At 42.1% G+C, this 22,540-nt stretch overlaps 1 protein-coding gene across 2 annotated transcripts in view; it reads left to right on the forward strand.

The window, feature by feature from the left end:
• The window catches only part of Ap2b1 (adaptor related protein complex 2 subunit beta 1), a 120,179-nt gene extending 98,022 nt beyond the window's left edge, over window positions 1-22,157 (forward strand). For both annotated transcript variants that reach the window (XM_042693795.1, XM_042693803.1), the window contains 4 exons: window positions 1,206-1,290; window positions 2,286-2,372; window positions 13,119-13,273; window positions 20,673-22,157. In XM_042693795.1, coding sequence (XP_042549729.1) covers window positions 1,206-1,290; window positions 2,286-2,372; window positions 13,119-13,273; window positions 20,673-20,747 — 402 coding nt within the window. In that variant the 3' untranslated portion in view covers window positions 20,748-22,157. The remainder of the gene's footprint in view (window positions 1-1,205; window positions 1,291-2,285; window positions 2,373-13,118; window positions 13,274-20,672) is intronic.
• The last annotated feature ends 383 nt before the right edge of the window (window positions 22,158-22,540 follow it).

Raw genomic sequence — 22,540 nt, forward strand, 5'->3', positions numbered from 1 at the left:
AGGGTCGTAAATTCTTGTTTTGCTTTTTCACTCAAGCTAGCCTCGTACCAGTTGAGCCATACTTCCATTTTTTCTAAAAGCCACATGCTCAGAATTGAATAAATCACCATAAATCACAAGTTTGTATTGTGAGAAAATGTATTTCTTTGCTTGCTTTCTTCTAACAATCATCAGGCTTACCAGTACTTGACCCAACAAGCTTTTTCCTACAAATAGGACCTGGGAAACAACTTTAACACCACCACCAATTATACAGATAGATAGATGGGTAGATAGGTAGGTAGGTAGGTAAGTAGGTAGGTAGGTAGGTAGGTAGATAGATAGATAGATAGATAGATAGATAGATAGATAGATAGATAGATAGATAGATAGATAGATAGATAGGAGAAAGAAGGTCTGTGGAGGTGTATGTTCGTGTGTGTGTGTGTGTGTGTGTGTGTGTGTGTGTGTGTGTGTGTGTGTGTTGTTTTTGGTTTTGGTTTTTTGGTTGGTTTTGGGGCTTGAACTCAGGGCATGGGCGCTGTCCCTGAGCTTTTTTGTGCTCAAGGCTAGCACTCTACCACTAGAGCCACAGCGCCACTTCCAGCTTTTGAGTGGTTAATTGAAGATAAGAGTCCCACAGGGACTTTTCTGCCCAGGCTGGCTTTGATCCTCAATCCTCAGATCTCAGCCTCCTGAATAGGATTATAGATATGATCCACCAGCGCCCAGCAGTCTGTAGTTTTTATGAAAGGGAAAAAAAAAAGTTTTATGGATCAGACAAATTTGAATTTGAGTCCTGAATCTTCTGGACAGTTTATGTGACATAAAATGCAAGTTGCTTGGTTTTCTTATTATCTGTAAAATGAGAGAGGAATGATACTTTGTGATACTTATAAAAGGATTATAAATAGTGTTATTAGTATATATTTAGTAGTAGCATAATCATAGAAATTGTCTTTAAAAATTAATACAGAAACAAAAAAATAACTTAATAGATTGATCTTTATATAGAAGTTGTACCATGAAGACAGCTCTCCTAGAGAGAAGTAAACTGCAGGTGGTCACAATTCTGACAGTGGAGTATGTGTTTTGCAGTATATGGGCCACTGTGTCTTTAATTTGGAGAGGCGTACACTGACTGTAATGGGGAGGTAGATTTCTAGACACACATCAACCTGGCCTCCACATTGATGTCCTCATTTTCCCTATTGCTTTCCTGGCAGGTGGCTGTTAAAAACAATATTGATGTCTTCTACTTCAGCTGCCTCATCCCACTCAATGTGCTCTTTGTAGAAGATGGTAAAATGGGTAAGTGTGTCTTCCAGTCCTTTGGCTAAATATACCTTTGCTCTTCCTCTGAACATTAGGCATAGCATAGCCTCAGATGTACAAGTTATTTTGAGACTTAAAAAATTGGGTAAAGATATTTGAAAGCTCTAATAATTGCTTGTTATTTATTTGTTAAGGTCATTGTTCTTTTTCTGCCATTGGTGTCTAAATCACTAAGCCTATTATCTGAAAAATTGAATCATCACAGGATATAGAGTAAGTGCTTTGGGGACAGATAGATGTAGATTGAACCTTTGCTGTGCCATTTATTAGCTATGTGAACACAAGTGAGATTCTTAGCTTTCTCTTTTTTGGAGGGGGGCTTGGATGTAGGGCCTTGAACTTGCTAAGCAGGTACTGTACTACATGAGCTATGCCCCCAGCTACATGCTCAGCTTCTCAGTTTCCAAGTGTGCAAAATAAAAATTGTTTTTATAATGATTTAATGATGATATAATATATATCTACAGATATACTGGTATAGATATATATCCTTGTGTGGAGTTTAGACTGCTAAGAATAAAAATTAAGTAATTATAATAAACTCAGTAATTTAAGAATTTATGTTTATAATACCCCCAAATGGCTATTGACATTTCTTATACTTATGAAACCACCATCCAATAAAACTAGCTCATTGGTACATATAAAATTTTATTGGCACTTACTTGATTTATCAGTGGCTTTTTAGGTGACTTAGGACAGATGTTATTATATGTGAAGAAATTAAGACACAGAAAGGTCACAAGACTTTCCCAGAGTCACCCAAATTAGGAAAATTAGGGAACCAAACCTCCGGATGTAAACTCTTCAGTATGTGTAAGTGATAATGATGATGGGTTAATTGGCTTGAGTATGTAGCACTTCAGCATAGCTGTGGTAGCTGTATTGTAAGAGCTGCAAGCCAGAGAAAAACAGTGACAGACATCAGAAATCACAAACTAGGAAACCATCTTCTCTGCTTCCTCCTGCAGAGCGCCAGGTCTTTCTTGCAACATGGAAGGATATTCCTAATGAAAATGAACTCCAGTTTCAGATTAAGGAATGCCATTTAAATGCTGGTGAGTAGTAACTTTTATTTAGTTTTCATCTTAGTAAGTCAAATTAGATATTTGACTGTTTCACCTTTCTTCTACCTGCCTTTTCTTTCCATATCTAACATGTTTTTGGTGGGTATGTGTTATGCACATTTGCAACCCTCTCTTTAAAAACTTGAAAGCTGGGCACTGTGGCTCATGCCTATAATCCTAAATACTCAAAAAATTGAAGTCTAAGGGTTGTAGTGCAAAGCCATCCAAGGCAGGAAAATCTGTGAGACTCCTATATCCAGTTAACGACCAAAATGCCAGAAGTGGAACTGTGGCCCAAGTGATATAATGCCAGCTTTGAGCAAAAAAGCTAGAGACAACATCCAGGCCCTGAATTTAAGCCTCAGGACCATCACAAAAAAATTAAAAACTTGAGATGTCAGTCAGTCATAGTGATACATTCCTGTAATGCCAATACTCAGAAGAAATATACTCAGTATTCAAGCAGAAAGATCAAAAGTTCAAGGCTACCCTGGACTCCACAATGATACCTTATCTCTAAAGAAATTAATTTAAAAAAAAAAAAAATGGGTGCCTGTGGTTCATGCCTGTAATCCTAGCTACTAAGGAGGCTGGGATCTGAGGATTGTGGTTCAAATCCAGCCTGGGCAGGAAAGTCTGTGAGATTTATCCTCCAATAAACCACCAGAAAACCAGAAATGGCGCTGTGCTCAAGTAGTAGAGTGCTAGCTTTGAGCTGAAGAGCTGAGGAACAGTACTCAGGCCCAGAGTTCAAGCCCCATGACCAACCAAAAAAAAAAAACAAAAAACAGAAGAGCAGGAAAGGACCATTTCAGCTGGGCATGGTAGCTCAAGCACATATGCCAGGAGCTTGGGGAGGGCAGAGGTCAGATGATTGTGGTTCAAGGCCAACCCAGGCAAAACAAAATTTGCAACCAATGCATGGTGTTACATGTCTGTTGTATCTCCAGTGACACAGGGAGCACGATTAGGAGAATCACAGCCCAGGCATAAAGCAAAACCCTATTTGGAAAATTACAAAGGTAAAAAGGGATTGGACATGTACTCAAGTGGTAGAGTGCCTGCCTAGCAAGCACAAAGCTCTGAGTACAATCCCCAGTACTGCAAAAAAGAAAAAGAGCCAGGCGCTGGTGGCTCACGCCTGTAATCCTAGCTACTCAGGAGGCTGAGATCTCAGGATCGCGGTTCAAAGCCAGTCCGGGCAGGAGAGACCGTGAGACTCCTATCTCCAATAAACCACCAGAAAACCGGAAGTGGCGCTATAGCTCAAGTGGTAGAACGCTCGCTTTGAGCTGAAGAGCTGAGGGACAGCGCCCAGACCCAGAGTTCAAGCCCCACGACTGACAAAAAAAAAAAGAAAAAGAAAAAAAGACCAAAAGATTATTTAATCATCTTTTTTTTAATAAGTTTTTATTGTGAAAATGCCATTTAGTCATCTTTTTTTTTTCTTTTTTTGTGCTAGTGTTGAGGCTTAAACTCTAGGCTTCACACACTTGGTTGGCTTTTTTTTTTTTTTTCTGCCAGTCCTAGGGCTTGAACTCAGGACCTTGTTTGTGTCCCTGAGCTTCTCTGTACTCAAGGATAGTGCCCAGCCTTTTCTATTTATGTGGTACCAAGGAATTGAACCCAGGGCTTCCTGCATACTTGGCAAGCATTCAACCACTAAGCCACATTCCCAGCCCTTGCTTGGCTTTTTAATTCAAGCCTGAAACTCTACCATTTGAGCCATACCTCCAGTTCCAGCTTTTTAACTAGTTAATTAAAAATAAATCTCAGATTTGTCTGTCCAGACTGGCTTTGAACCACAATCCTCAGACCTCAGCCTCCTGTGTAGCTAGGATTACAGATTACCAGTGGCCTCACCTACTTCATCTTTTTTTTTTTTGGTCCGGTCGGTCGTGGGGCCTGAACTCTGGGCCTGGGCGCTGTCCCTCAGCTCTTCAGCTCAAGGCTAGTGCTCTACCACTTGAGCCACAGTGCCACTTCCAGCTTTTTTTTTTTTTTTTTTCTGCTTATGTGGTGCTGAGGAATCGAACCCAGGGCCTCATGCATGCAAGGCAAGCGCTCTACCACTGAGCCACCTTCCCAGCCCACCTACTTCATCTTTTATATTAGCCTTTGGTAGTAAAAGGAAGGTGGTTATTTTTCTGACCCTATAGAATAAAATTCTGTTTATGATTAAAGATTGCATTATAGTTGATTAAAGCCTAGCTGGAAATTTCTTTATTGCCTTGTGTCACATAATTACTATCTAAATTACTATTAATCCTCAAACCTTTTTAGAGTTAATTTTTTGTTGTTGCTGGTCAATCTTAGTCCTTGAACTCAGGGCTGCTGCCCCTGAGCTTTTTTTCTCTCAAGGCTTGGACTCTACCACTTTGAGCCACAGCACCACTTCTTGTTTCCTGGTGGTTAATTGGAGATAGTCTCATGGACTTGCCTGCCTAGACTGTCTTTGAATCAGGATCCTCAAATTTCAGCCTCTTGAGTAGCTAGGATTACAGGACATAAAATAGGGTAATCCAAGTGGAGAAATGAGCAGGTGTCAAGTCTGGGGTTTTGTTTTCCTGGAGTCCTGTCTTTTGTATCACCTCTCCCCTCCCCCACCTCCTCTTCCCCCTCCCCCCTCTGCCGCCCCCCCCCCCCCCACACACATCTTTTTTTCCTTGACCTGAGCAGTGTCCCTCAGTTCTTCAGCTCAAAGCTAGCACTCTATCACTTGAGCCACAGTGCCACTTCCGGCTTTTTTTTCTGCTTATGTGGTGCTGAGGAATCAAACCCAGGGCCTCATGCATGCAAGGCAAACGCTCTACCACTGAGCCACCTTCCCTGCCCTCCTTTTTTCTTTTGTGCCAGTCCTGGGCTTGAATTCAGGATCTGGGTGCTGTCCCTGAGCTTTTGTGCTCAAGGTTAGTGCTCTACCACTTGAGCTGCAACTCTCCTTCTGGCTTTTGAATAATTAACTTGAAGATAAGAATCTCACAAACTTTCCTGCCCCTGCTGACTTTGAACTGTGATCCTCAAATCTCAGCCTCCTGAATAGCTAGGGTTACAGGGGTGAGCCACTGACACCCAGCCTTTTCCTCTCTTTCAGAGATTAGTATAAAACTGTGAGTTAGAATGAAAGTAAACCTTGGTACTTCCTTTTTAATTTATCCATCATTTCATCTTCCATGCATAGTTTTTAATCTTCTATGTTTGGAATGATCTTTTCATACAAAGATTTTGAAATCCAGCTGCATAGTTACCACCTTCTTCCTTTGATTTCCCCCCTTTCAATGTGCTAATGTTATTGTCCCTCTATGGTACTTTTAGGAGCCTGAAGCCATGCTTGAACCCTGAGACATAAATGACATCTTTTGAGTATAGAAACTTGAGATAGAAGCTTATCTCTGATAAGGGTTATCTAATATCCCAGCCACTGGAGAGGAGTGTGAGGAGACAGTCTTTTAAGATTTCTTTCATTATATATAGTTATTTGAGTCTGTTCATTTTGTGCCACTTTTTTGGGGGGGGCGGGGTCGGTCATGGGGCTTGTACTCTGGGCTTGAACTCTGTCCCTCAGCTCTTCAGCTCAAGGCTAGTGCTCTCCCACTTATGCCACTGCACTACTTCCGGTTTTCTGAGTGGTTTATTGGAGATAAGAGTCTCACTGACTTTCCTGCCCAGGCTGGCTTTGAACCGTGATCCTCAGATCTCAGCCTCTTGAGTAGCAAGGATTATATGCATGAGCCACCAACACCCAGCTTGTGCCACATTTTTAAGTGGGCAACAGTATTATCTGTTCCTCACTGTGATCATGAATCAGTTACTGTAAAACTCACTTGGTAAGCATAGGAGATTAGGCAGCTTTTCAGGGTGGTCCCACAGAGGCTGGTTGTAAAAACCAGAGTAGATTTCCCTAGAGAAGCCATCACTGCCCATTTGGTAGAGATCACGCTCTGAGTTAACCATCATTCTGTAGCAGCTGTTCTGATGGCAACATTTGAGATAGTATGATACTGAGAATACTTGTCACTCAAACAAGGTTAAAAAATAACAGCAGGGCTGGGAAGGTGGCTCAGTGGTAGAGCGCTTGCCTTGCATGCCTGAGGCCCTGGGTTTGATTCCTCAGCACCATATAAGCAAAAAAGAAAAAAAGCCGGAAGTGGCGCTGTGGCTCAAGTGGTAGAGCTCTAGCCTTGAGCTGAAGAGCTGAGGGACAGCGCCCAGGCCCAGAGTTCAGGCCCCACAACTGGACCCAAAAAAAAAAAAAAAAAAGAATCCTAATTTAGGGGCTGGGAAGGTGGCTCAGTGGTAGAGTGCTTGCCTTGCATGCCTGAGGCCCTGGGTTTGGTTCCTCAGCACCACATAAGCAAAAAGCAAAAAGCCGGAAGTGGCACTGTGGCTCAAGTGGTAGAGCGCTAGCCTTGAGCTGAAGAGCTGAGGGACAGCGCCCAGGCCCAGAGTTCAGGCCCCACGACCGGACCCAAAAAAAAAAAAAAAAAATAACAGCATATGATATGTCCTCTTAGAAGTTCCTGATGCACATTTATCTCTGATAATAAAGTCCTGCATTTCACAAATATGTTTAATTCGATATTAACTAGATTTATTTGATCATGAAATTTAAAGTGACAGGCTAGGTGCTGGTGGCTCACACCTATAGTCCTCACTATTCAGAAGGCTGAGATTTGAGGATCATAGTTCAAAGCCAGCTCAAGCAGGAAAGTCTGTGAAATGCTTCTCTCCAATTAACAAACAAAAAGCTAGAAGTGGGGCTGTGGCTCAAGTGGTAGCATGCTAGCCTTGAACAAAAAAAAGCTTAGAGATAGTAGGCAGGCCCTGAGTTCAAGCCCCAGGACCAGTATACACACAAAGACAGTGCTTATTATTAACATGGAAACACCACTGTTCCTTGAACATAATACTTGGGAAGACCTGGCCTCTCTTGTCTCTGACTCTGTCTGTCTGTCTCTCTGTGTGCATAGTAGATAAATATGCAGATAGATACATATATTATTTATCTGTATATACATAGATATATTTATATGCATATACCAAAGACCAAGTAATTGGGAAAGTTGGTTTTGTTTCTGGTCTGGTGTAAAAGGGACATGCTTTTCCTTAAAAGAAAATTGTGAGCCCGGCACTGGTGGCTCACACGTGTAATCCTAGCTACTTAGGAGGCTGAGATCTGAGGATCAAGGTTCAAAGCCAACCCAGGTAGGAAAGTCCATGAGACTCTTATCTCCAATAAACCACCACAAAACCAGAAGTGGTGCTGTGGCTCAAGTGGTAGGAGTGCTTGTCTTGGGCTGAAGAGATGAGAGACAGTGTCCAGGTCCAGAGTTCAAGCCCCATGACTGACCAAAAAAAAAGGAGGAAGAGGAAGAAAAGAAGGAAAAAGGAAGAAAAGAAAGAAAATTGTGGGGCATCCCTGTTATCTCCATATTCAGGAGATTGAGGCAAGAAGATTGTGAGTTTGAGGCCAATTTGGGCTGCATAATGAGTTCCAGGACAGCTTGGGTTACATAACAAGACCCTTTTGTCAAACACACACACACAAAGTTTGGATGACCAAGGACTTAAGTCCAGCCTGCCAAAATATAATAGAAAGAAAATATATGTATTTCAGATTCGAGTTTTAAACCTTTACTGAGCCTTGGTTATGTGATCTTGCCAAAGAGGAAATGTCTGGCCTTTCTCCCAGTGAGGTTGTATCCTCTGATGTTGTCCTTAGAGCAGATGCAGTTTTGATTAATTCTGCCATGGCCCCATGCCAGTCCCACCTGCCTTAGGTGTTCCAAATACAGCAAGCCTGTTTTCTAGTGACACATTGCTCTATATAGCAGCAGAGCACATGGAGGCTAAGGCCATCATTTTTAACAGTAAATCACTGCCAATCTTACTAGTCCACTTTCTATAACTCATTCTTCATACCTCTTCCTTTGGCTCCACCCTAGAATGCCCTGGGCCTTACATTTCCTTCTAGTCTTAAGGGATCTATTAACAGAAGTGTTTGCTGGTTTTGTGCCTTCTGATTCAACACCCTGTGTCTAGCTGAGAGCTAAAAATACCATCCTTTCCAGCTGATCTGCCCTAATCACAATAGCACCAACACTTAAAATAGCTTTTCTTTGCTAGTGTAGACATTTACAGATGAAGCGAGTACTGAGGGCTACAGGAAGTCATAGCCTTAAAGGACTTTACCAGTCTAGCTTTAGGCTTTTACTTTTGCTTTTTCATCTCTTTTTAAAAAGAAGAAAAAAGGAAGATATCTTCCCAAGGCTTAGTAAATAGTCAGATCTTGATAGAAAATTATAGATGATTGGGAGCTGATGAAGACACTGATTTTTAAATACCGGAAAATTTTAGATAAGAAGTAGCCAGATATTCATGCTTATAACCCCAAGTACTTGGAAGGCACTGGCAGACTAGCCAGGGCAAAGGTGGCAGCACCACCCTATCTCAAAAACAATAACAATGAGAGCTGGAGGATTGGTTTAAATGGTTCAATATTTGCCTAACATTCATAAAGCCCCAGAGATTAAATTCAAGGACTACAAACAACAAAAATAAATAGAAGAGCTCAGGGACAGCGCCCAGGCCCAGACAAGCCCCACAACCAACAAAAAATAAGTTGTTTCTTTTATTTTTAGGTAAGACAGGTTCTGACGGCTAGGGCACATAGCTCAAGTGGTAGGGCACCTGCCTAGCAAGCACAAGGCCCTGAGGTCAAACTCCAGTACAAAAAAAAAAAAAAGATGATGATGATGATTTATTGCTTGGGGTGTAGTACAGGGAAGAACAGTCTGGGCAACACTCCTTAGACTTTATCTCAAAAAATGAAAAGAAGAGGAAGGTTCTAAATGGACAGGACTATTAACTTCCTACTGCTAGTTGTTTCTATATGTATTGAGATCTGTTTGCGCAAATAAGTGTTCTGCAAAGCTCAGAGATAAGGTTACTCTGTTGTCACTAGGTAGGCACTGTAGTGAGAAATATTTCTTCAAGCATAGGCACTAGGTAAAACTGAGTTCAATTTCTGTTTCCTTGCATTTCTTCCAAACCTTTGGCACATGGTACCCCTGAGTTCAAGCTCCAGTACCAGAACAAAAAGAACTTTTCTAGCTAGCACTTCATTCTAGTTTGTTTGCTCAGGTGGTAACAAATGATCTTTTCAACAGACCTAGTGGTTTTGATACAAATTCTCCCATTCCCAAACTCTGCTTGAGTTACCTTCTCTCTCTTTTTCTCTCCCCAGCCCTGGACTTGAATTCAGGGCCTGGGCACTATCCTTGAGCTTCTTTGTGCTCAAGGCTAGCGCTCTACCATTTGAACCACAGTGCGACTTCTGGCTTTTTCTGAGTAGTTTATTGGAGAAAAGAGCCTCACAGACTTCCTTTATTGACCTTGTATAAAGAAGAAAGGTGAAAGATAACCATATTCATACCTTGTAAGAGTTCAAACACCAGATCCAAAAATCTAAACTTATGGAAGGAAACAAACCAGAGGAAATTACATCTTGAAGCTGGTGTGATGGTATTTGACTATTTTTCTTTCCCCTGTACTTTGGGGCAGATCTCAGTGTCTTATGCCTGAGATTACATCATTAGCACACATTGAAATAATTTGCATTCCCAAAGACTCAAAACTGCAAGTTTCCTCCTGTTTCCCAAGAGTTCACATAGTTTCTCAAGAAGTCTATTCCTAGCCGGGCGCTGGTGGCTCACGCCTGTAATCCTAGCTACTCAGGAAGCTGAGATCTGAGAATCGCCGTTCAAAGCCAGCCCGAGCAGGAGAGACCGTGAGACTCCTATCTCCAATAAACCACCAGAAAACCGGAAGTGGCGCTGTAGCTCAAGTGGTAGAGCGCTCGCCTTGAGCTGAAGAGCTGAGGGACAGCGCCCAGGCCCAGAGTTCAAGCCCCACGACCGACAAAAAAAAAAAAAAGAAGTCTATTCCTAAAGCCTCCTTATATCTGGCTCTCATTGCCACCAGTTTTTTGTTTGGTGGTGGTGGTGGTATTTTTGAGATCAGTCTTACATATAGGCAAGACTAGTCTCAAATTCCTCATCCTCTGGCCTTAGCCTCCTAAGTTCTGGGATTACAGGCATGTACCACCACCATTGTCACTCTGTATAACATTTAGCAGAGTCCAATTATCCTTTACGCTATAAATCTTCAAATTCAAACTTGGTACCTGAAATGTATGAACTATGAGAATAGTTCAGTGGTACAGCACTTGCTTAGCATGCACAAGGCTCTGAGTTCAATCCTCAGTCCTGTAAAAATTAAAAGTAGATAAAAGGTCTAAAACATGCATACTTTGTTATAGAACTCTCCTTTCATTTAATCCTCTAATAGAAATCACAATACAGCCATACTGTATGAGCAAAACCAAGTTCCTGGCCTGTTACTCTTACACAAGTGGTGAAATCTTCATAAGTCTATAGCATCTGTGTATAGCCTACAATGTATACCTATGCAACAGGAAGACGCCTTTTTTTTGGTCAGTCATGGGGCTTGAACTCTGGGCCTGGTCGCTGTCCCTGATCTCTTTAGTTCAAGGTGAGTGCTCTATCGCTTGAGCCACATCACCACTTCCAGTTTTCTGGTGGTTAAGTGAAAATAAGAGTCTCAAGGACTTCACTGCGTGGGCTGGCTTTGGACCACGATCCTCAGATCTCAGCCTCCTGAGTAGCTAGGGTTAGGCTAGGCGTGAGCCACCAGCGCCCATACAACAGGAAGACTCTTGAACAAAGGTTCCTACCATGTGTAGCTTTCACAACTAAAATCAAGCCCCTGTGTATTGAAGACAGTTCTGTCAAAAGGCAGTAGCCAAACTCCAACTGGTGATGGTGCTTAACAACCAAGTGTAAATTGTAAGAGCCCTTAACTGTGGTGAGAATACTAAATGACATCTTAGTGCCTCCTCCACATAGCTATCACTGATTTGAGTATGGAAGGACATCACAGTAAGACACACCTCCAAAAGCAGCCTACATCAGAGCAGAAGGTAGCGTTATGGAATATTGCTAAGTCAGGATCTAAATCAGAGACGTCGTCACAGATACTGATGACAGGTTATCTGTTGTATCCCTGATGGGACATCTTCAGGATCCCTGTGCTGGGAGCTTACTGTTTATGAGGGTAGTGGCTGTCCACCATGACTTCCTTTTCCTAGAGAGCACTAGAATATGACAGATTTTTATGTGGGAGAATTTAGTTCCTGGAGTAGGCATGAGTAATTTGAATTCTCATCAGAAATGAACATAACAAACAGTTAACAAGCTGTGTTTGTCATCTCTGTTCTTAAAGTTTCTTATCTTAAAAATGCTGTAGCGGGGCTGGGAAGGTGGCTCAGTGGTAGAGCACTTGCCTTGCATGCTCGAGACCCTGGGTTCGATTCCTCAGCACTACATAAGAAAAAAGCCGAAAGTGGTGCTTTGGCTCAAGTGGTAGAGTGCTAGCCTTGAGCTGAAGAGCTGAGGGACAGTGCCCAGGCCCAGAGTTCAGGCCCCACAACCGGACCCAGAAAAAAAAAAAGCTATAGCATCTCACAGAAAGAGAAATGACCTTTACTTATGAACTCCTGTGTCTCTGATGCTGTAATCCTGAGTAAGAGTCAAATTCAAATATATGCTTATCCTTTGGTGTCTCCACACTTCCATCTGACTAGGAGTTGCATCGGGGATTTGAGAGTCTGACAGAAGTCACCTTTGCACATTCTATCATCCCCAATCTTTGTTGACACATTGTTTCATTATTTATTTAGAGGTCTGTTATCTTAATTTATTTGCTTGCTAGGCTTGGTGATACATGCTACAAGAAAATCTAGATTGAAATTTTGAAGCCAACCTACACAAAAATTAACAAAACAAAATGCAAAACAAAAGGGATGGGACTTTTGGTTCAAGTGGTGAAGTGCCTACCCAGCACACATAGGGGCTCTTGTTCAATCTTTGATACAATCATCTGATAAATCAGTTGCCTTTTTTTGTGTGCCAGTAATGGGGACTTGAACTTGGGGCCTGAACACTGTCCCTGAACTTTTTTGTTCAAGGCTAGTGCTCTACCACTTGAGCCATAGCTCCACTTCTAGCTTTGTTTTTTTGGAGGTTAATTGAAAAGAGTCTCACTTTTCCTGGTTGGGCTGGCTTTAAACTGTGATCCTCAGCTCTCAGCCTTCTGAGAGCTAGGATTACAGACATGAGCCAACAGCACCTGACCCAATTTCCTTTTGTAGGGAGAAAGAAAAACTTCTTGAGCATTCAGATTAATAAATTTGACTTGAAAGAACTTCATTCTGTGTCCTTTTCTGATCCTGGCAATTGAGGTCCAAGTGGATCACTGTGAAGTAATGGTGACTTTGTGAAGAAGTGTGTGGATTTGATCAAAAGCTTGATCCTAGTATTCAAGAAATGAATATCACCACCAACAGCCACTGTGACACCCCATACACTTTTCATAGCATTTTCACCATCTAGCACTAGTTTAATCTTACTAAAACATCTTTAGGGCCATCTATTTCACAGCCTGTAAGTAACTCTTAAACTAATAGTGCACTAACTGTCTGAGAATCCGATAGTTCGGGACTTGATAAACCTTCATTTTGCTGTTTGTGAGAGAGAGGTTTCCTGAAATAGCACAGATGCTCACATGATGGTACTTGATCATATGTGGCTCTTAAAGAGTGTTGAGAGAGTGCATTTGTCTGAAATGTAACTGAAGCTTTTGCATTTACATTTCTAGATACTGTTTCCAGCAAGTTGCAAAACAATAATGTCTACACTATTGCCAAGAGGAATGTGGAAGGGCAGGACATGCTGTACCAATCCCTGAAGCTCACTAATGGCATTTGGATTTTGGCCGAGCTGCGTATTCAGCCAGGAAACCCTAATTACACGGTAAGACCTTTCCCAGAACAGGTGAGATGAATTAGAGCAGGTTGCAAAGGCTTAGAAGGGAGGTACTTCGGACTTGAGAAATCTAACAAGCAGTCCACAGTCCTGAGGAACTTAAAACTAAAGAGGTCCTCAGCTGCCTTGATGAAACCTTCCTGCTGCAGTGCTGCCCCAACCACAAGAATAGTGCTGTGGCTCTGGAAGCAGGGTATGCAACAAACTCATCCCTCTCATTTTGGGAGCTTATGACCTAAAGATATTAGAGTCACAAGCACATGACCCATGAGAGATAAGGCAAAGTAGAAGACACTCGGCAGCCTGTAAGTGAACCTTCTCAAAATAGATTATGATATAGGAAGAATCAAGACACCTGTCAATGAATTACATAATTCTAAACAAGTCATTCATCATTCTTAATCATGGTTTCCTTAACCAGGAGGGCATTTTCCAGCCTACCAGTTTTCCCTTTAATTTGGAAAACTTCCTTCAGTACTACATTAAAGGAACTAATATAAAAATTCAGGTACTACTTTATAGGGTAGAAGCTTCATTGAACAGCAAAGATTGACTCCTTAAGCACTGGTCATTTGTTTGCTGTTATATAATGTTCTCCAGTAATCTGCATTTTGTAAAATGAAGGACAGACCCTTAAGATGAAGGGAAATACCTTATCTTGTAGCATAAAGTGTTTTGAAAGGTAAGAGGAAAGTGACAGAGAGGAGAAGAGGCTCAGTGTTTATTAGTTCTGAGGAAGGTGAATAATAAGTTGATTTGGGAAACCCTCCAACCATTTAGCTAAGAAAAAGATGTGGCCTCATTTTTCTTTTCTCTCTTTTTTTTATTAAATAATTGTACACAGAGGTTTCAGTTCCATAAGTTAGGTTATGAGTGCAGTACATCTTAGTATCACCTCTTTTATCATTCTTCCCCATTTTCCTTCTCCCATTCCTGCCCTCGTTACGTAGTTCATTTTTTACATAATGTGAATATAATGCCTGCATTTGTGCCTTCCTCCCTCCATTCCTGTGCTCACCATTGCCCCCCCCAAAAAAAATTGTTTCTGTCTCCTGTGTTTGTTTTGTATGCCATATTTTAGTCAGTTTGCGTGAATATGCATAAAACCCTGTACATGTTATTATGTATGTTGTAATTTAGATCTAGCTTCCACATATGAGGGAAAACATACATGTGACCCTATTTGTTAACTTTGTCAACTATCTTTTCACTAGTGCATATCCAGAACTATATTTTTTTCTCTACTGGTTCTCTTTCTTGAAGTAAGCTGGAATGGGCAGTCCCAAGTCTGTACGTGTACGCACATGGGTGCATGTGTGTGTGTGTGGGGCAGTCCCAAGTCTGTACGTGTACGCACATGGGTGCATGTGTGTGTGTGTGAGTGTGTGTGTGTGGTGTTATATCCTGTCAAGTTAAAGGCCTCCTCCATAAAGTATACTTTCCTCCATTTCTGTTCCCCACCAATCTCTTGTGTTTTTGGAGAGTAACTTACCCTGTCATTTGCTAAGTTCCTCAAAAAAGGAAACCTCTGAAATATGGCTGAAAGGACACATTTTCACTGTAAGATCCCCAAGTCCTGTTAGGTGTGTGTGTGCACACGTATTTCTCACTCTTAGCTGTCTTGAGCCATGCCTCCAGTTCTGGCTTTTTGCTAGTTATTTGGGGAAAGGAGTTTCTCAGGCATGTCTGGCCAGGCTGACTTCAGTGCTTCTTATATCTCAGCCTCCTAAGTACAAGCTTGAGTCACCTGCACCCAGCTGCTTGCATTTCTTGATGTTTACTGAACTATATTCTTTATTTTGAGAAGGGCTTCTTGGTACCTTGGTATCACTGTTATAAATATAGTTTGTGTAAAAATTTTAGAACCTTATGTCATGAGTTTTTTTTTTTAGTGGGACATAAAGTACTGTGTCTCTTTTTCCCAGTTTTTCCTATTTATATCTTATATACTGGTATTATATTTTCAAAACTAGAAAATACCAGTGTTCACACCTATAATCCTAGCTACTCAGAGGCTGAGATCTACAGATCACAGTTCAAAGCCAGCCTGGGTAGGAAAGTGTCTGAAACGCTTATTTACAGCCAGTCACCAAAAAAATCAGAAGTGGAGTTGTGGCTCAAGTGGTAGAGCAATAGCTTTGAACAAATAAGCTTAGGGACAGAGTTCAAGCCCCGGGACCAACGTACTTGTGCACATATGCATGTGTACACACACAAAAAACCTACAAAATAGGTATAATGCACTGTAGTTAACTAATAGACATTATTCAGATTTTACCAGGTTTTTGTCATTTTCTCTTTTTTTGTTTGTTTGTTGTTTGTTTTTTGTTGGTCATGGGTCTTGAACCTCAGGGCCTGGAGGCTGTCACTGAGCTTTTTCGCTCAAAGCTAGTGCTCTACCACTTTGAGCCACAGCACCACTTCTAGTTTTCTGGTGATTAGTTGGAGATAAGAGTCTCACAGTTTCTGCCCAGGCTGGCTTGGAACCTTGATCCTCAGATCTCAGCACCCTGAATAGCTAAGATTATAGGTGTGAACCACTGGTGTCCAACCACTTTTTTATATTTCATACTCTCTGGGCTTTTTTTTTCCCCCAGTCACAGTACTACATACTGCCCAATCCGTTTTTTCGATTGGGCAGTATGTAGTACTATGCAATTTTATCATTTGACTAGATGTGTATAAGTTCACCTACCACTTAACCACTTGAGCCATGCCTCCACTCCTCTTTTTTGCTGGTTATTTTGAATGGACACTAACAAACTTTTCTGCCTGGACTGGCTTCAAACTGTGATCCTCCATATCTCAGCTTCATAATTAGCTAGGATTACAGGCATGAGTCACCTGCAATCAGCAAGTTTGTCCTTTTTTGTGATCAAGAAGTAGTTGACAATATGCATAGACCATGGGCTCCATATTAACTGAAGAGGAATAGAGACACTGGAATTATAGCTGTTTTGCCTGAGCCTTCCTATATATTTTGTTATTTTGTTTAATTTGTGTTTTGAGAGAGTTACAGATTTGCACATGGTTCTTAGAAATAGTGAGGGAGCTTTTCCTATAGAAGCCTGAGGAGTTCTCTGAAAGTGATCTCTATTCACTTAAAACATAAGCATGCAAATGAAGATATTTGGGTCTTCATGGGCACTTTCAGAACACTTGAAAGTATCTATGCTATCAAAAGGCATTCCTACCCAAAAATCCACACACACAAAGTATCTTCAAGCTGACACTTTGCAGAAGCCCTGTGTGCCATTCCATATTACAGTGGTGGAGTTGGTAGGTGTGCCTAAGCCAAACAGTGGAGCCACAGGGTCGGTGGCCTAAAAAGAACACTGAATGCTGCTGCACATGTTTGAAAATGCAGAATAGAGCCAGGCGCCGGTGGCTCATGCCTATAATCCTAGCTATTCAGGAGGCTGAGATCTGAGGATCACAGTTCAAAGCCAGCCCAGGCAGAAAAGTCCGTGAGACTCTTATCTCCAATAAACCACTTGAAAACTGGAAGTGGCGCTGTGGCTCAAGCAGTAGAAGGCTAGCCTTGAGCTGAAGAGCTTAGGGACAGCGCCCAAGCCCAGAGTTCAAGCCCCACGACTGACAGAAGAAAAAAAAATGCAGAATAGTGCTGAACTTAATGCTTTAGCTGGGGTAGGGAACTGGTTTTTTTCTGCCCATGACAATTAAGATACTTAGAAACTTCTATGGACATAAAAAATAATCAGTGCAGTCAGACAGATGACTAGAAGCATACATGTCTGCCTTCTCATATACCAAATGATTTTGACATATGGCCCATGGGCCAGATGTTCCCCACTCATGGTTTGAACTGGTAATTAGATATGTCCAGGTGAACAAAGACTCAAGTTGAGTATTGTGCTATACAGAGCTCATAGCAAAGTTAACCCATGCATGAGCTCTCTCCTTGTATGAGATGATCCTCATTAAAAGGCAGCACCTGACTTAGGTCCATTGCCCTTAAGCAGTGCTCTAGACATCAAAATCACCCAGATTCATTGCCTTCTCTCCATCACCTTCAAGGCCCATTCAATACACCATTGATCTTATCTCAGCCTGTATTTAGGAGGAAAGAAGTCCACTTGAGTCAATAACAGTGCATAAAGAACTGATAGTGTCTTGGAATCCTAAGAGATAAAACACCTTTCCCCCAACCCTGACTCCTGTTTTATTTCATTAAGAAAGTATGTTTAGCCAGGTGCCAGTGGCTCACGCCTGTAATCCTAGCTACTCAGGAGGCTGAGATCTGAGGACCTCGGTTGAAAGCCAGCCTGGGCAGGAAAGTCCATGAGACTCTTAATCTCCAATAAACCACTCAGAAAACCAGAAGTGGCGCTGTGGCTCAAGTGGTAGAGTGCTTGCCTTGAGCTAAAGAGCTGAGGGACAGCGCCCAGGCCCAGAATTCAAGCCCCACAATGAAGGAAGGAGGGAAGGGAGGGAGGGAAAGAAAGAAAGAAAAAGAAAGGAAAGGAAGGAAAGAAAGGAAGGAAGAAGGAAAGAAAGAAAGAAAATAAGTAAGTTTAGTCAGGCACCCATGGCTCACACCTGTTGTAATCCTAACTACTCAGGAGGTTGAGATATGAGGATCACTCCTGGGCATCCATGAGACTCTTATCCCCAATAAAAACCAGAAGTGGCCTTATGGCTCAAATGGTAGAGTACTAGCCTTGAGTACAAAAGCTCAGGGACAAAGCCTGTGCCGTGTTCAAGCCCCAGGACATACACACATACTCTCTCTCTCTCTCTCTCTTTTTCTCTCTCTCTCTCTCTAAAACACACACACACACACACACACACACACACACACACACACACACACACACACACACACACACACACACACACACACACACACACACACACACACACACACACACACACACACACACACACACACACACACACACACACACACACACACACACACCACGAAAGGAAAGGAAAGGATTGCCTCTGTAGGAAGCCAAAAGATAAAGAAGAAAGTTGCAACTTGAACCAAAGAAGGAAGGGTTTTTTTCTACACATATTTATATTCTTACTATTGGTTGGTTGGTTGCTGTGTTTTGGGTTTTTATGCTCATTGGAATTACTTTCCTGGATGATATTAAGCAGCACTTTAGGAAATGCCTTGAAGAGTTAAGCTCTAAATATAATATTTTTTTCTTTTTTTTTTTTTTTAAACTAGCATGTATTTGTTATATAAAGGGTAGAGTATCTTTTTTTTTTTTTGGTCAGTCATGGGGCTTGAACTCAGCCTGGGCACTGTTCCTGAGCTCTTCAACTCAAGATAAGCACTCTACCACTTGGACCACAGGACTATTTCCAGTTTTCTGGTAGTTAATTGGAGATAAGAGGCGGGGGAGGAGGGGTGGAAGGAGGGGCCGCTGGGAAGGTAGCTCAGTGGTAGAGTGCTTGCCTTGAATGCATAAGGCCCTGGGTTTGATTCCTCAGCACCACATAAGCAGAAAAAAGTCGGAAGTGGTGCTGTGGCTCAAGTGATAGAGTGCTAGCCTCAGCTGAAGAGATGAGGGACAGCGCCCAGGCCCAGAGTTCAGGTCCCACACCAACCAAAAAAATAAGAGTCTCTCGGACTTTCCTGCCTGGGGCTGGCTTTGAACCATGATCCTCAGATCTCACCCTCCTGAGTACTAGTTTTCTACAGGTGCCTGGCCTTGAGTATCTTTTAATGATTTCTTTTTTTGGGGTTTGTTTTTATTCATCTTTACCTTTTTTTTTTGGGGGGGGGGTCCGGTCGTGGGGCCTGAACTCTGGGCCTGGGCGCTGTCCCTCAGCTCTTCAGCTCAAGGCTAGCGCTCTAACACTTGAGCCACAGTGCCACTTCTGGCTTTTTTTTTTCTGCTTATGTGGTGCTGAGGAATCGAACCAGGGCCTCATGCATGCAAGGCAAGCGCTCTACCACTGAGCCACCTTCCCAGCCCATCATCTTTACTTTTTTAAAGGTACCTGCTTTTTGTCAAGGTCGGGCCAGTATCTTTGTACCTTTGATACTATTTTAAATCATCCAACATCTCTAATGAGAATTATAAGGTAATTAAAAAAAAAATCAACTGGGCACCAGTGGCTTATGCCTGTAATCTTAGCTACTCAGGAGACTTTGATCTGAGGATTCAGATTCAGTTCAGATTCAGCCCAGGCAGAAAAATCTATGAGAGTCTGTGAGTCTCTTATGGACAATTAAGTATTCAATAAGCCAGAAGTGGAGCTGTGGCTCAAATGGTAGAGTGCTAGCCTTGAGCAACAAAAGCTCAGGGACAGCACCTAGGTCCTGAATTCAAACCCCAGGACTGGCACAAGAAATTAAATCTCTTAGAAATACATGATTAAAAATAGCCGTTTTTCTTTTTTGCCTGTCCTGGGGCTTGAACTCAAGGCCAGGGCATTCTCCCTGAGCTGCTTCTGCTCAAGGCTATCACTCTACCACTTCAGCCACACTTCTACTTCAGGGTTTTTGATAGTTTATTGGAGATAAGAGTCTTACAGACTTTCTTGCCCAAGCTGGCTTTGAACCACAGTCTTCAAATCTTAGCCTCCTGAGTAGCTAGGATTATAGGCAGGAGCCACTAGCACCTGACTAAAACAACTTTTGTTACCCTTCCCTAATACATTAAGCATTGATGTCAGTAATACAAAATGTATATCTTCCTGGTTCTAAAATGCATTTCAAATGCTTATAACATGCTATTATTGTTGATAGGATTTTGTCTAAGCTATTAGTGTTTAAGGGTTTAAATTTTGTCTGCTCACAGAGTTAAATGCTCAGATTCAACATTGAAATCTTTTAATATTGATGTTTACCTTGATGATGATTATATTAAAAGAACAACAGTAGGAGAGGAGTAGAGTGGTATTGGAAATAACTGACTTGCATGTCTAACAAGGCAGAAAATGAAAGAATTAAATGTTTGACATGATTGGTTGTCCAGCCATACTGAGTGTCTTTTTGTGTTATCATTCTCCATAATACACAAGAGGCCTAGTGCCTTGAATTTACCTTAGGCTTTTATGCAATGGCTTTTTTACATCCTGAGGGACAGAGGCAGAGAAGTAAAATGACTGTTGCTAAGCCAACGGGTTTCTTTTGGTAATGACGCCCCACAACTCTTGACAAAGCATCAGAGCATCTTTTCATCCTGTAATCAGGTTTCCTACCTCATAGACCCATATAGAATGTAGCACAACTAGACATTGGTATTATTGAAATTACAAAATGCTCACTATTAACATACTCTTTTGTTGGCCCACTCTTGGAATAGAAGGTCCTCTTTCATTGCGTCAGAAGTTGACTGAATGTGTGGATAACTTTTCATTGTGGACCTCCATGCTAATCTTCCTTCTCTTTTCTCTCCAACAGCTGTCGCTGAAGTGTAGAGCTCCTGAAGTCTCTCAATACATCTATCAGGTCTACGACAGCATTTTGAAAAACTAATAAACTGATCCAGTAACCCCAGCCACCCTGTGATCGGTGCAGACCAAGAACTCTTTAACTGGAAAGACATTGTACTGTTGTGTAGAATCTTAACCCAGTCAATCATAATGCAGCCACCTACTCTGGTAGTGACCAGTCTACCCTGTGCTGACATTAAGCATACCCTGTTGGATAGTTTTTAGCTTCCTGTGAGCATTTGTAGCCACTGCTTCAGTCACTTCTCAACCTCTGCACTTCTCCATCCTTGCTTGTGAGCTTTTCCAGGCTGTGCCGAATGGCTGGCTTTTTCTACACCTCTTTTGAGTGTAGTTTAATATTTTGTAATTGAAAGCGCATTTCAAAAGCAGAAAGGACAACAAATATTAAAGCAAGGAAAAGTGTCACTGAAACATAAACTGCACTTTATTGTTTTATACTTTTGTACATATGAGAAATTGAGGTGGAATAACCAGAAGAAAGTGTTGAAACAACTGACCACTCTTAACTGCAGTCTTAGAGGAAGAGATACAATGACCACCCGACTCTGTGAGACCTTTGAGCTGTTGCAGCCTTGTCCCTGGTCATTTGGATTCTCGGAGGTGGTAGTTTTGGTTTTTTTTTCCTCTCCAAACTCCAAACCTTCACACTTCCCTTGCCTCTTACCTCATTGCTCCACAATGGCATTTCATTGAATGGTGCTTCAGGGTGCATGAAGTATAGGGCCTGGCCTGTCAACTCCAAAACTGAGAGAAGTTAGAGTTTTCTGCATTCCTTTCCACCAAACTAACCTATTAGCAATTAAGGAGGCTAAGTAGAGATGGAAAACAGGAACCAAAATGCCCTCTCCCAACCTTGTTCCCTGTATTTTTCAGGTCCAAATCAGATCAAATCAGACAGATTCACCATTGAAATAGACTTTGATGGCTTAGCCAATCCCATATTTCTATGAAGGAGAAAGCTAACCGGGACAAATGTCATTATTTCTGAGGCTTGCCAGCTATCAGGTGGCAGAGCTGAGGCTGCTCCAGCCCTGCTGTTTTCACTGCAGGACTGTCTCGAGCTGTTGCTTTCCTCAATGCCCTCCTCTTTTCCTTTCCCTGCCCCTTTCTGCTCTGTAGCTCTTATCTCCTCCATGCTGACTTTGGCACCGTGTCTGTTCAGTGGCGTTGGATGGCAGCAGAGCATCTTTTCAGTCACTTAAATGTATATACAATGCCAGAATAAAGGGGTGGCTAATGTTTTTTGAGGCCAGCTGGCAGGTACATAGAGGAAGTGAACTGAGAGATGTCTGTTTATCCCTTTAGCTCTTCTATGTGACTTGAGCTCCAAAACAAATTCGGATCATCCTGGAAGGTCAGGTAGTTCTTGTCATTTTTCAGAGGCCTTGGAGATGTGAAAATCTTCTCCCAGACACATCAAGGATGATTTGTCCAAAAAATTATGCCCAATACACCACCCTGCTTAATCGTGCTCACTGTTTTGATCTGTGAGGCAGAGCCAAGCATCTGGTACTCAGGCTCCATGACCATGATAACTCTTCTCAGATCTCTTCTGGATTTCGAAGCACTCCAGGGTCCAGAGGCCTTGTATTGGACTCAGACCTAACCCACTGGGCTCAGGACAGTGGGAAATGATCAGAAGCCAACCCCCTGCCACACTATGCCTGAAATGACCTTGTGTCACACCAGTTGCAAAGCTTGGGGACAAGTGGGTGCTGTAATTCAGTTACTTAAACCTTGAGGATCTTCAAAAGAAGAATTACTGGGTGGGGGAGTGAAAATACATCCCTCTCTTACCACCCCTCAGGCACATGA

Source organism: Dipodomys spectabilis, unplaced genomic scaffold (assembly GCF_019054845.1).
Source record: "Dipodomys spectabilis isolate Male_0828 unplaced genomic scaffold, ASM1905484v1 ptg000004l, whole genome shotgun sequence".
Lineage (NCBI taxonomy): Eukaryota > Metazoa > Chordata > Mammalia > Rodentia > Heteromyidae > Dipodomys > Dipodomys spectabilis.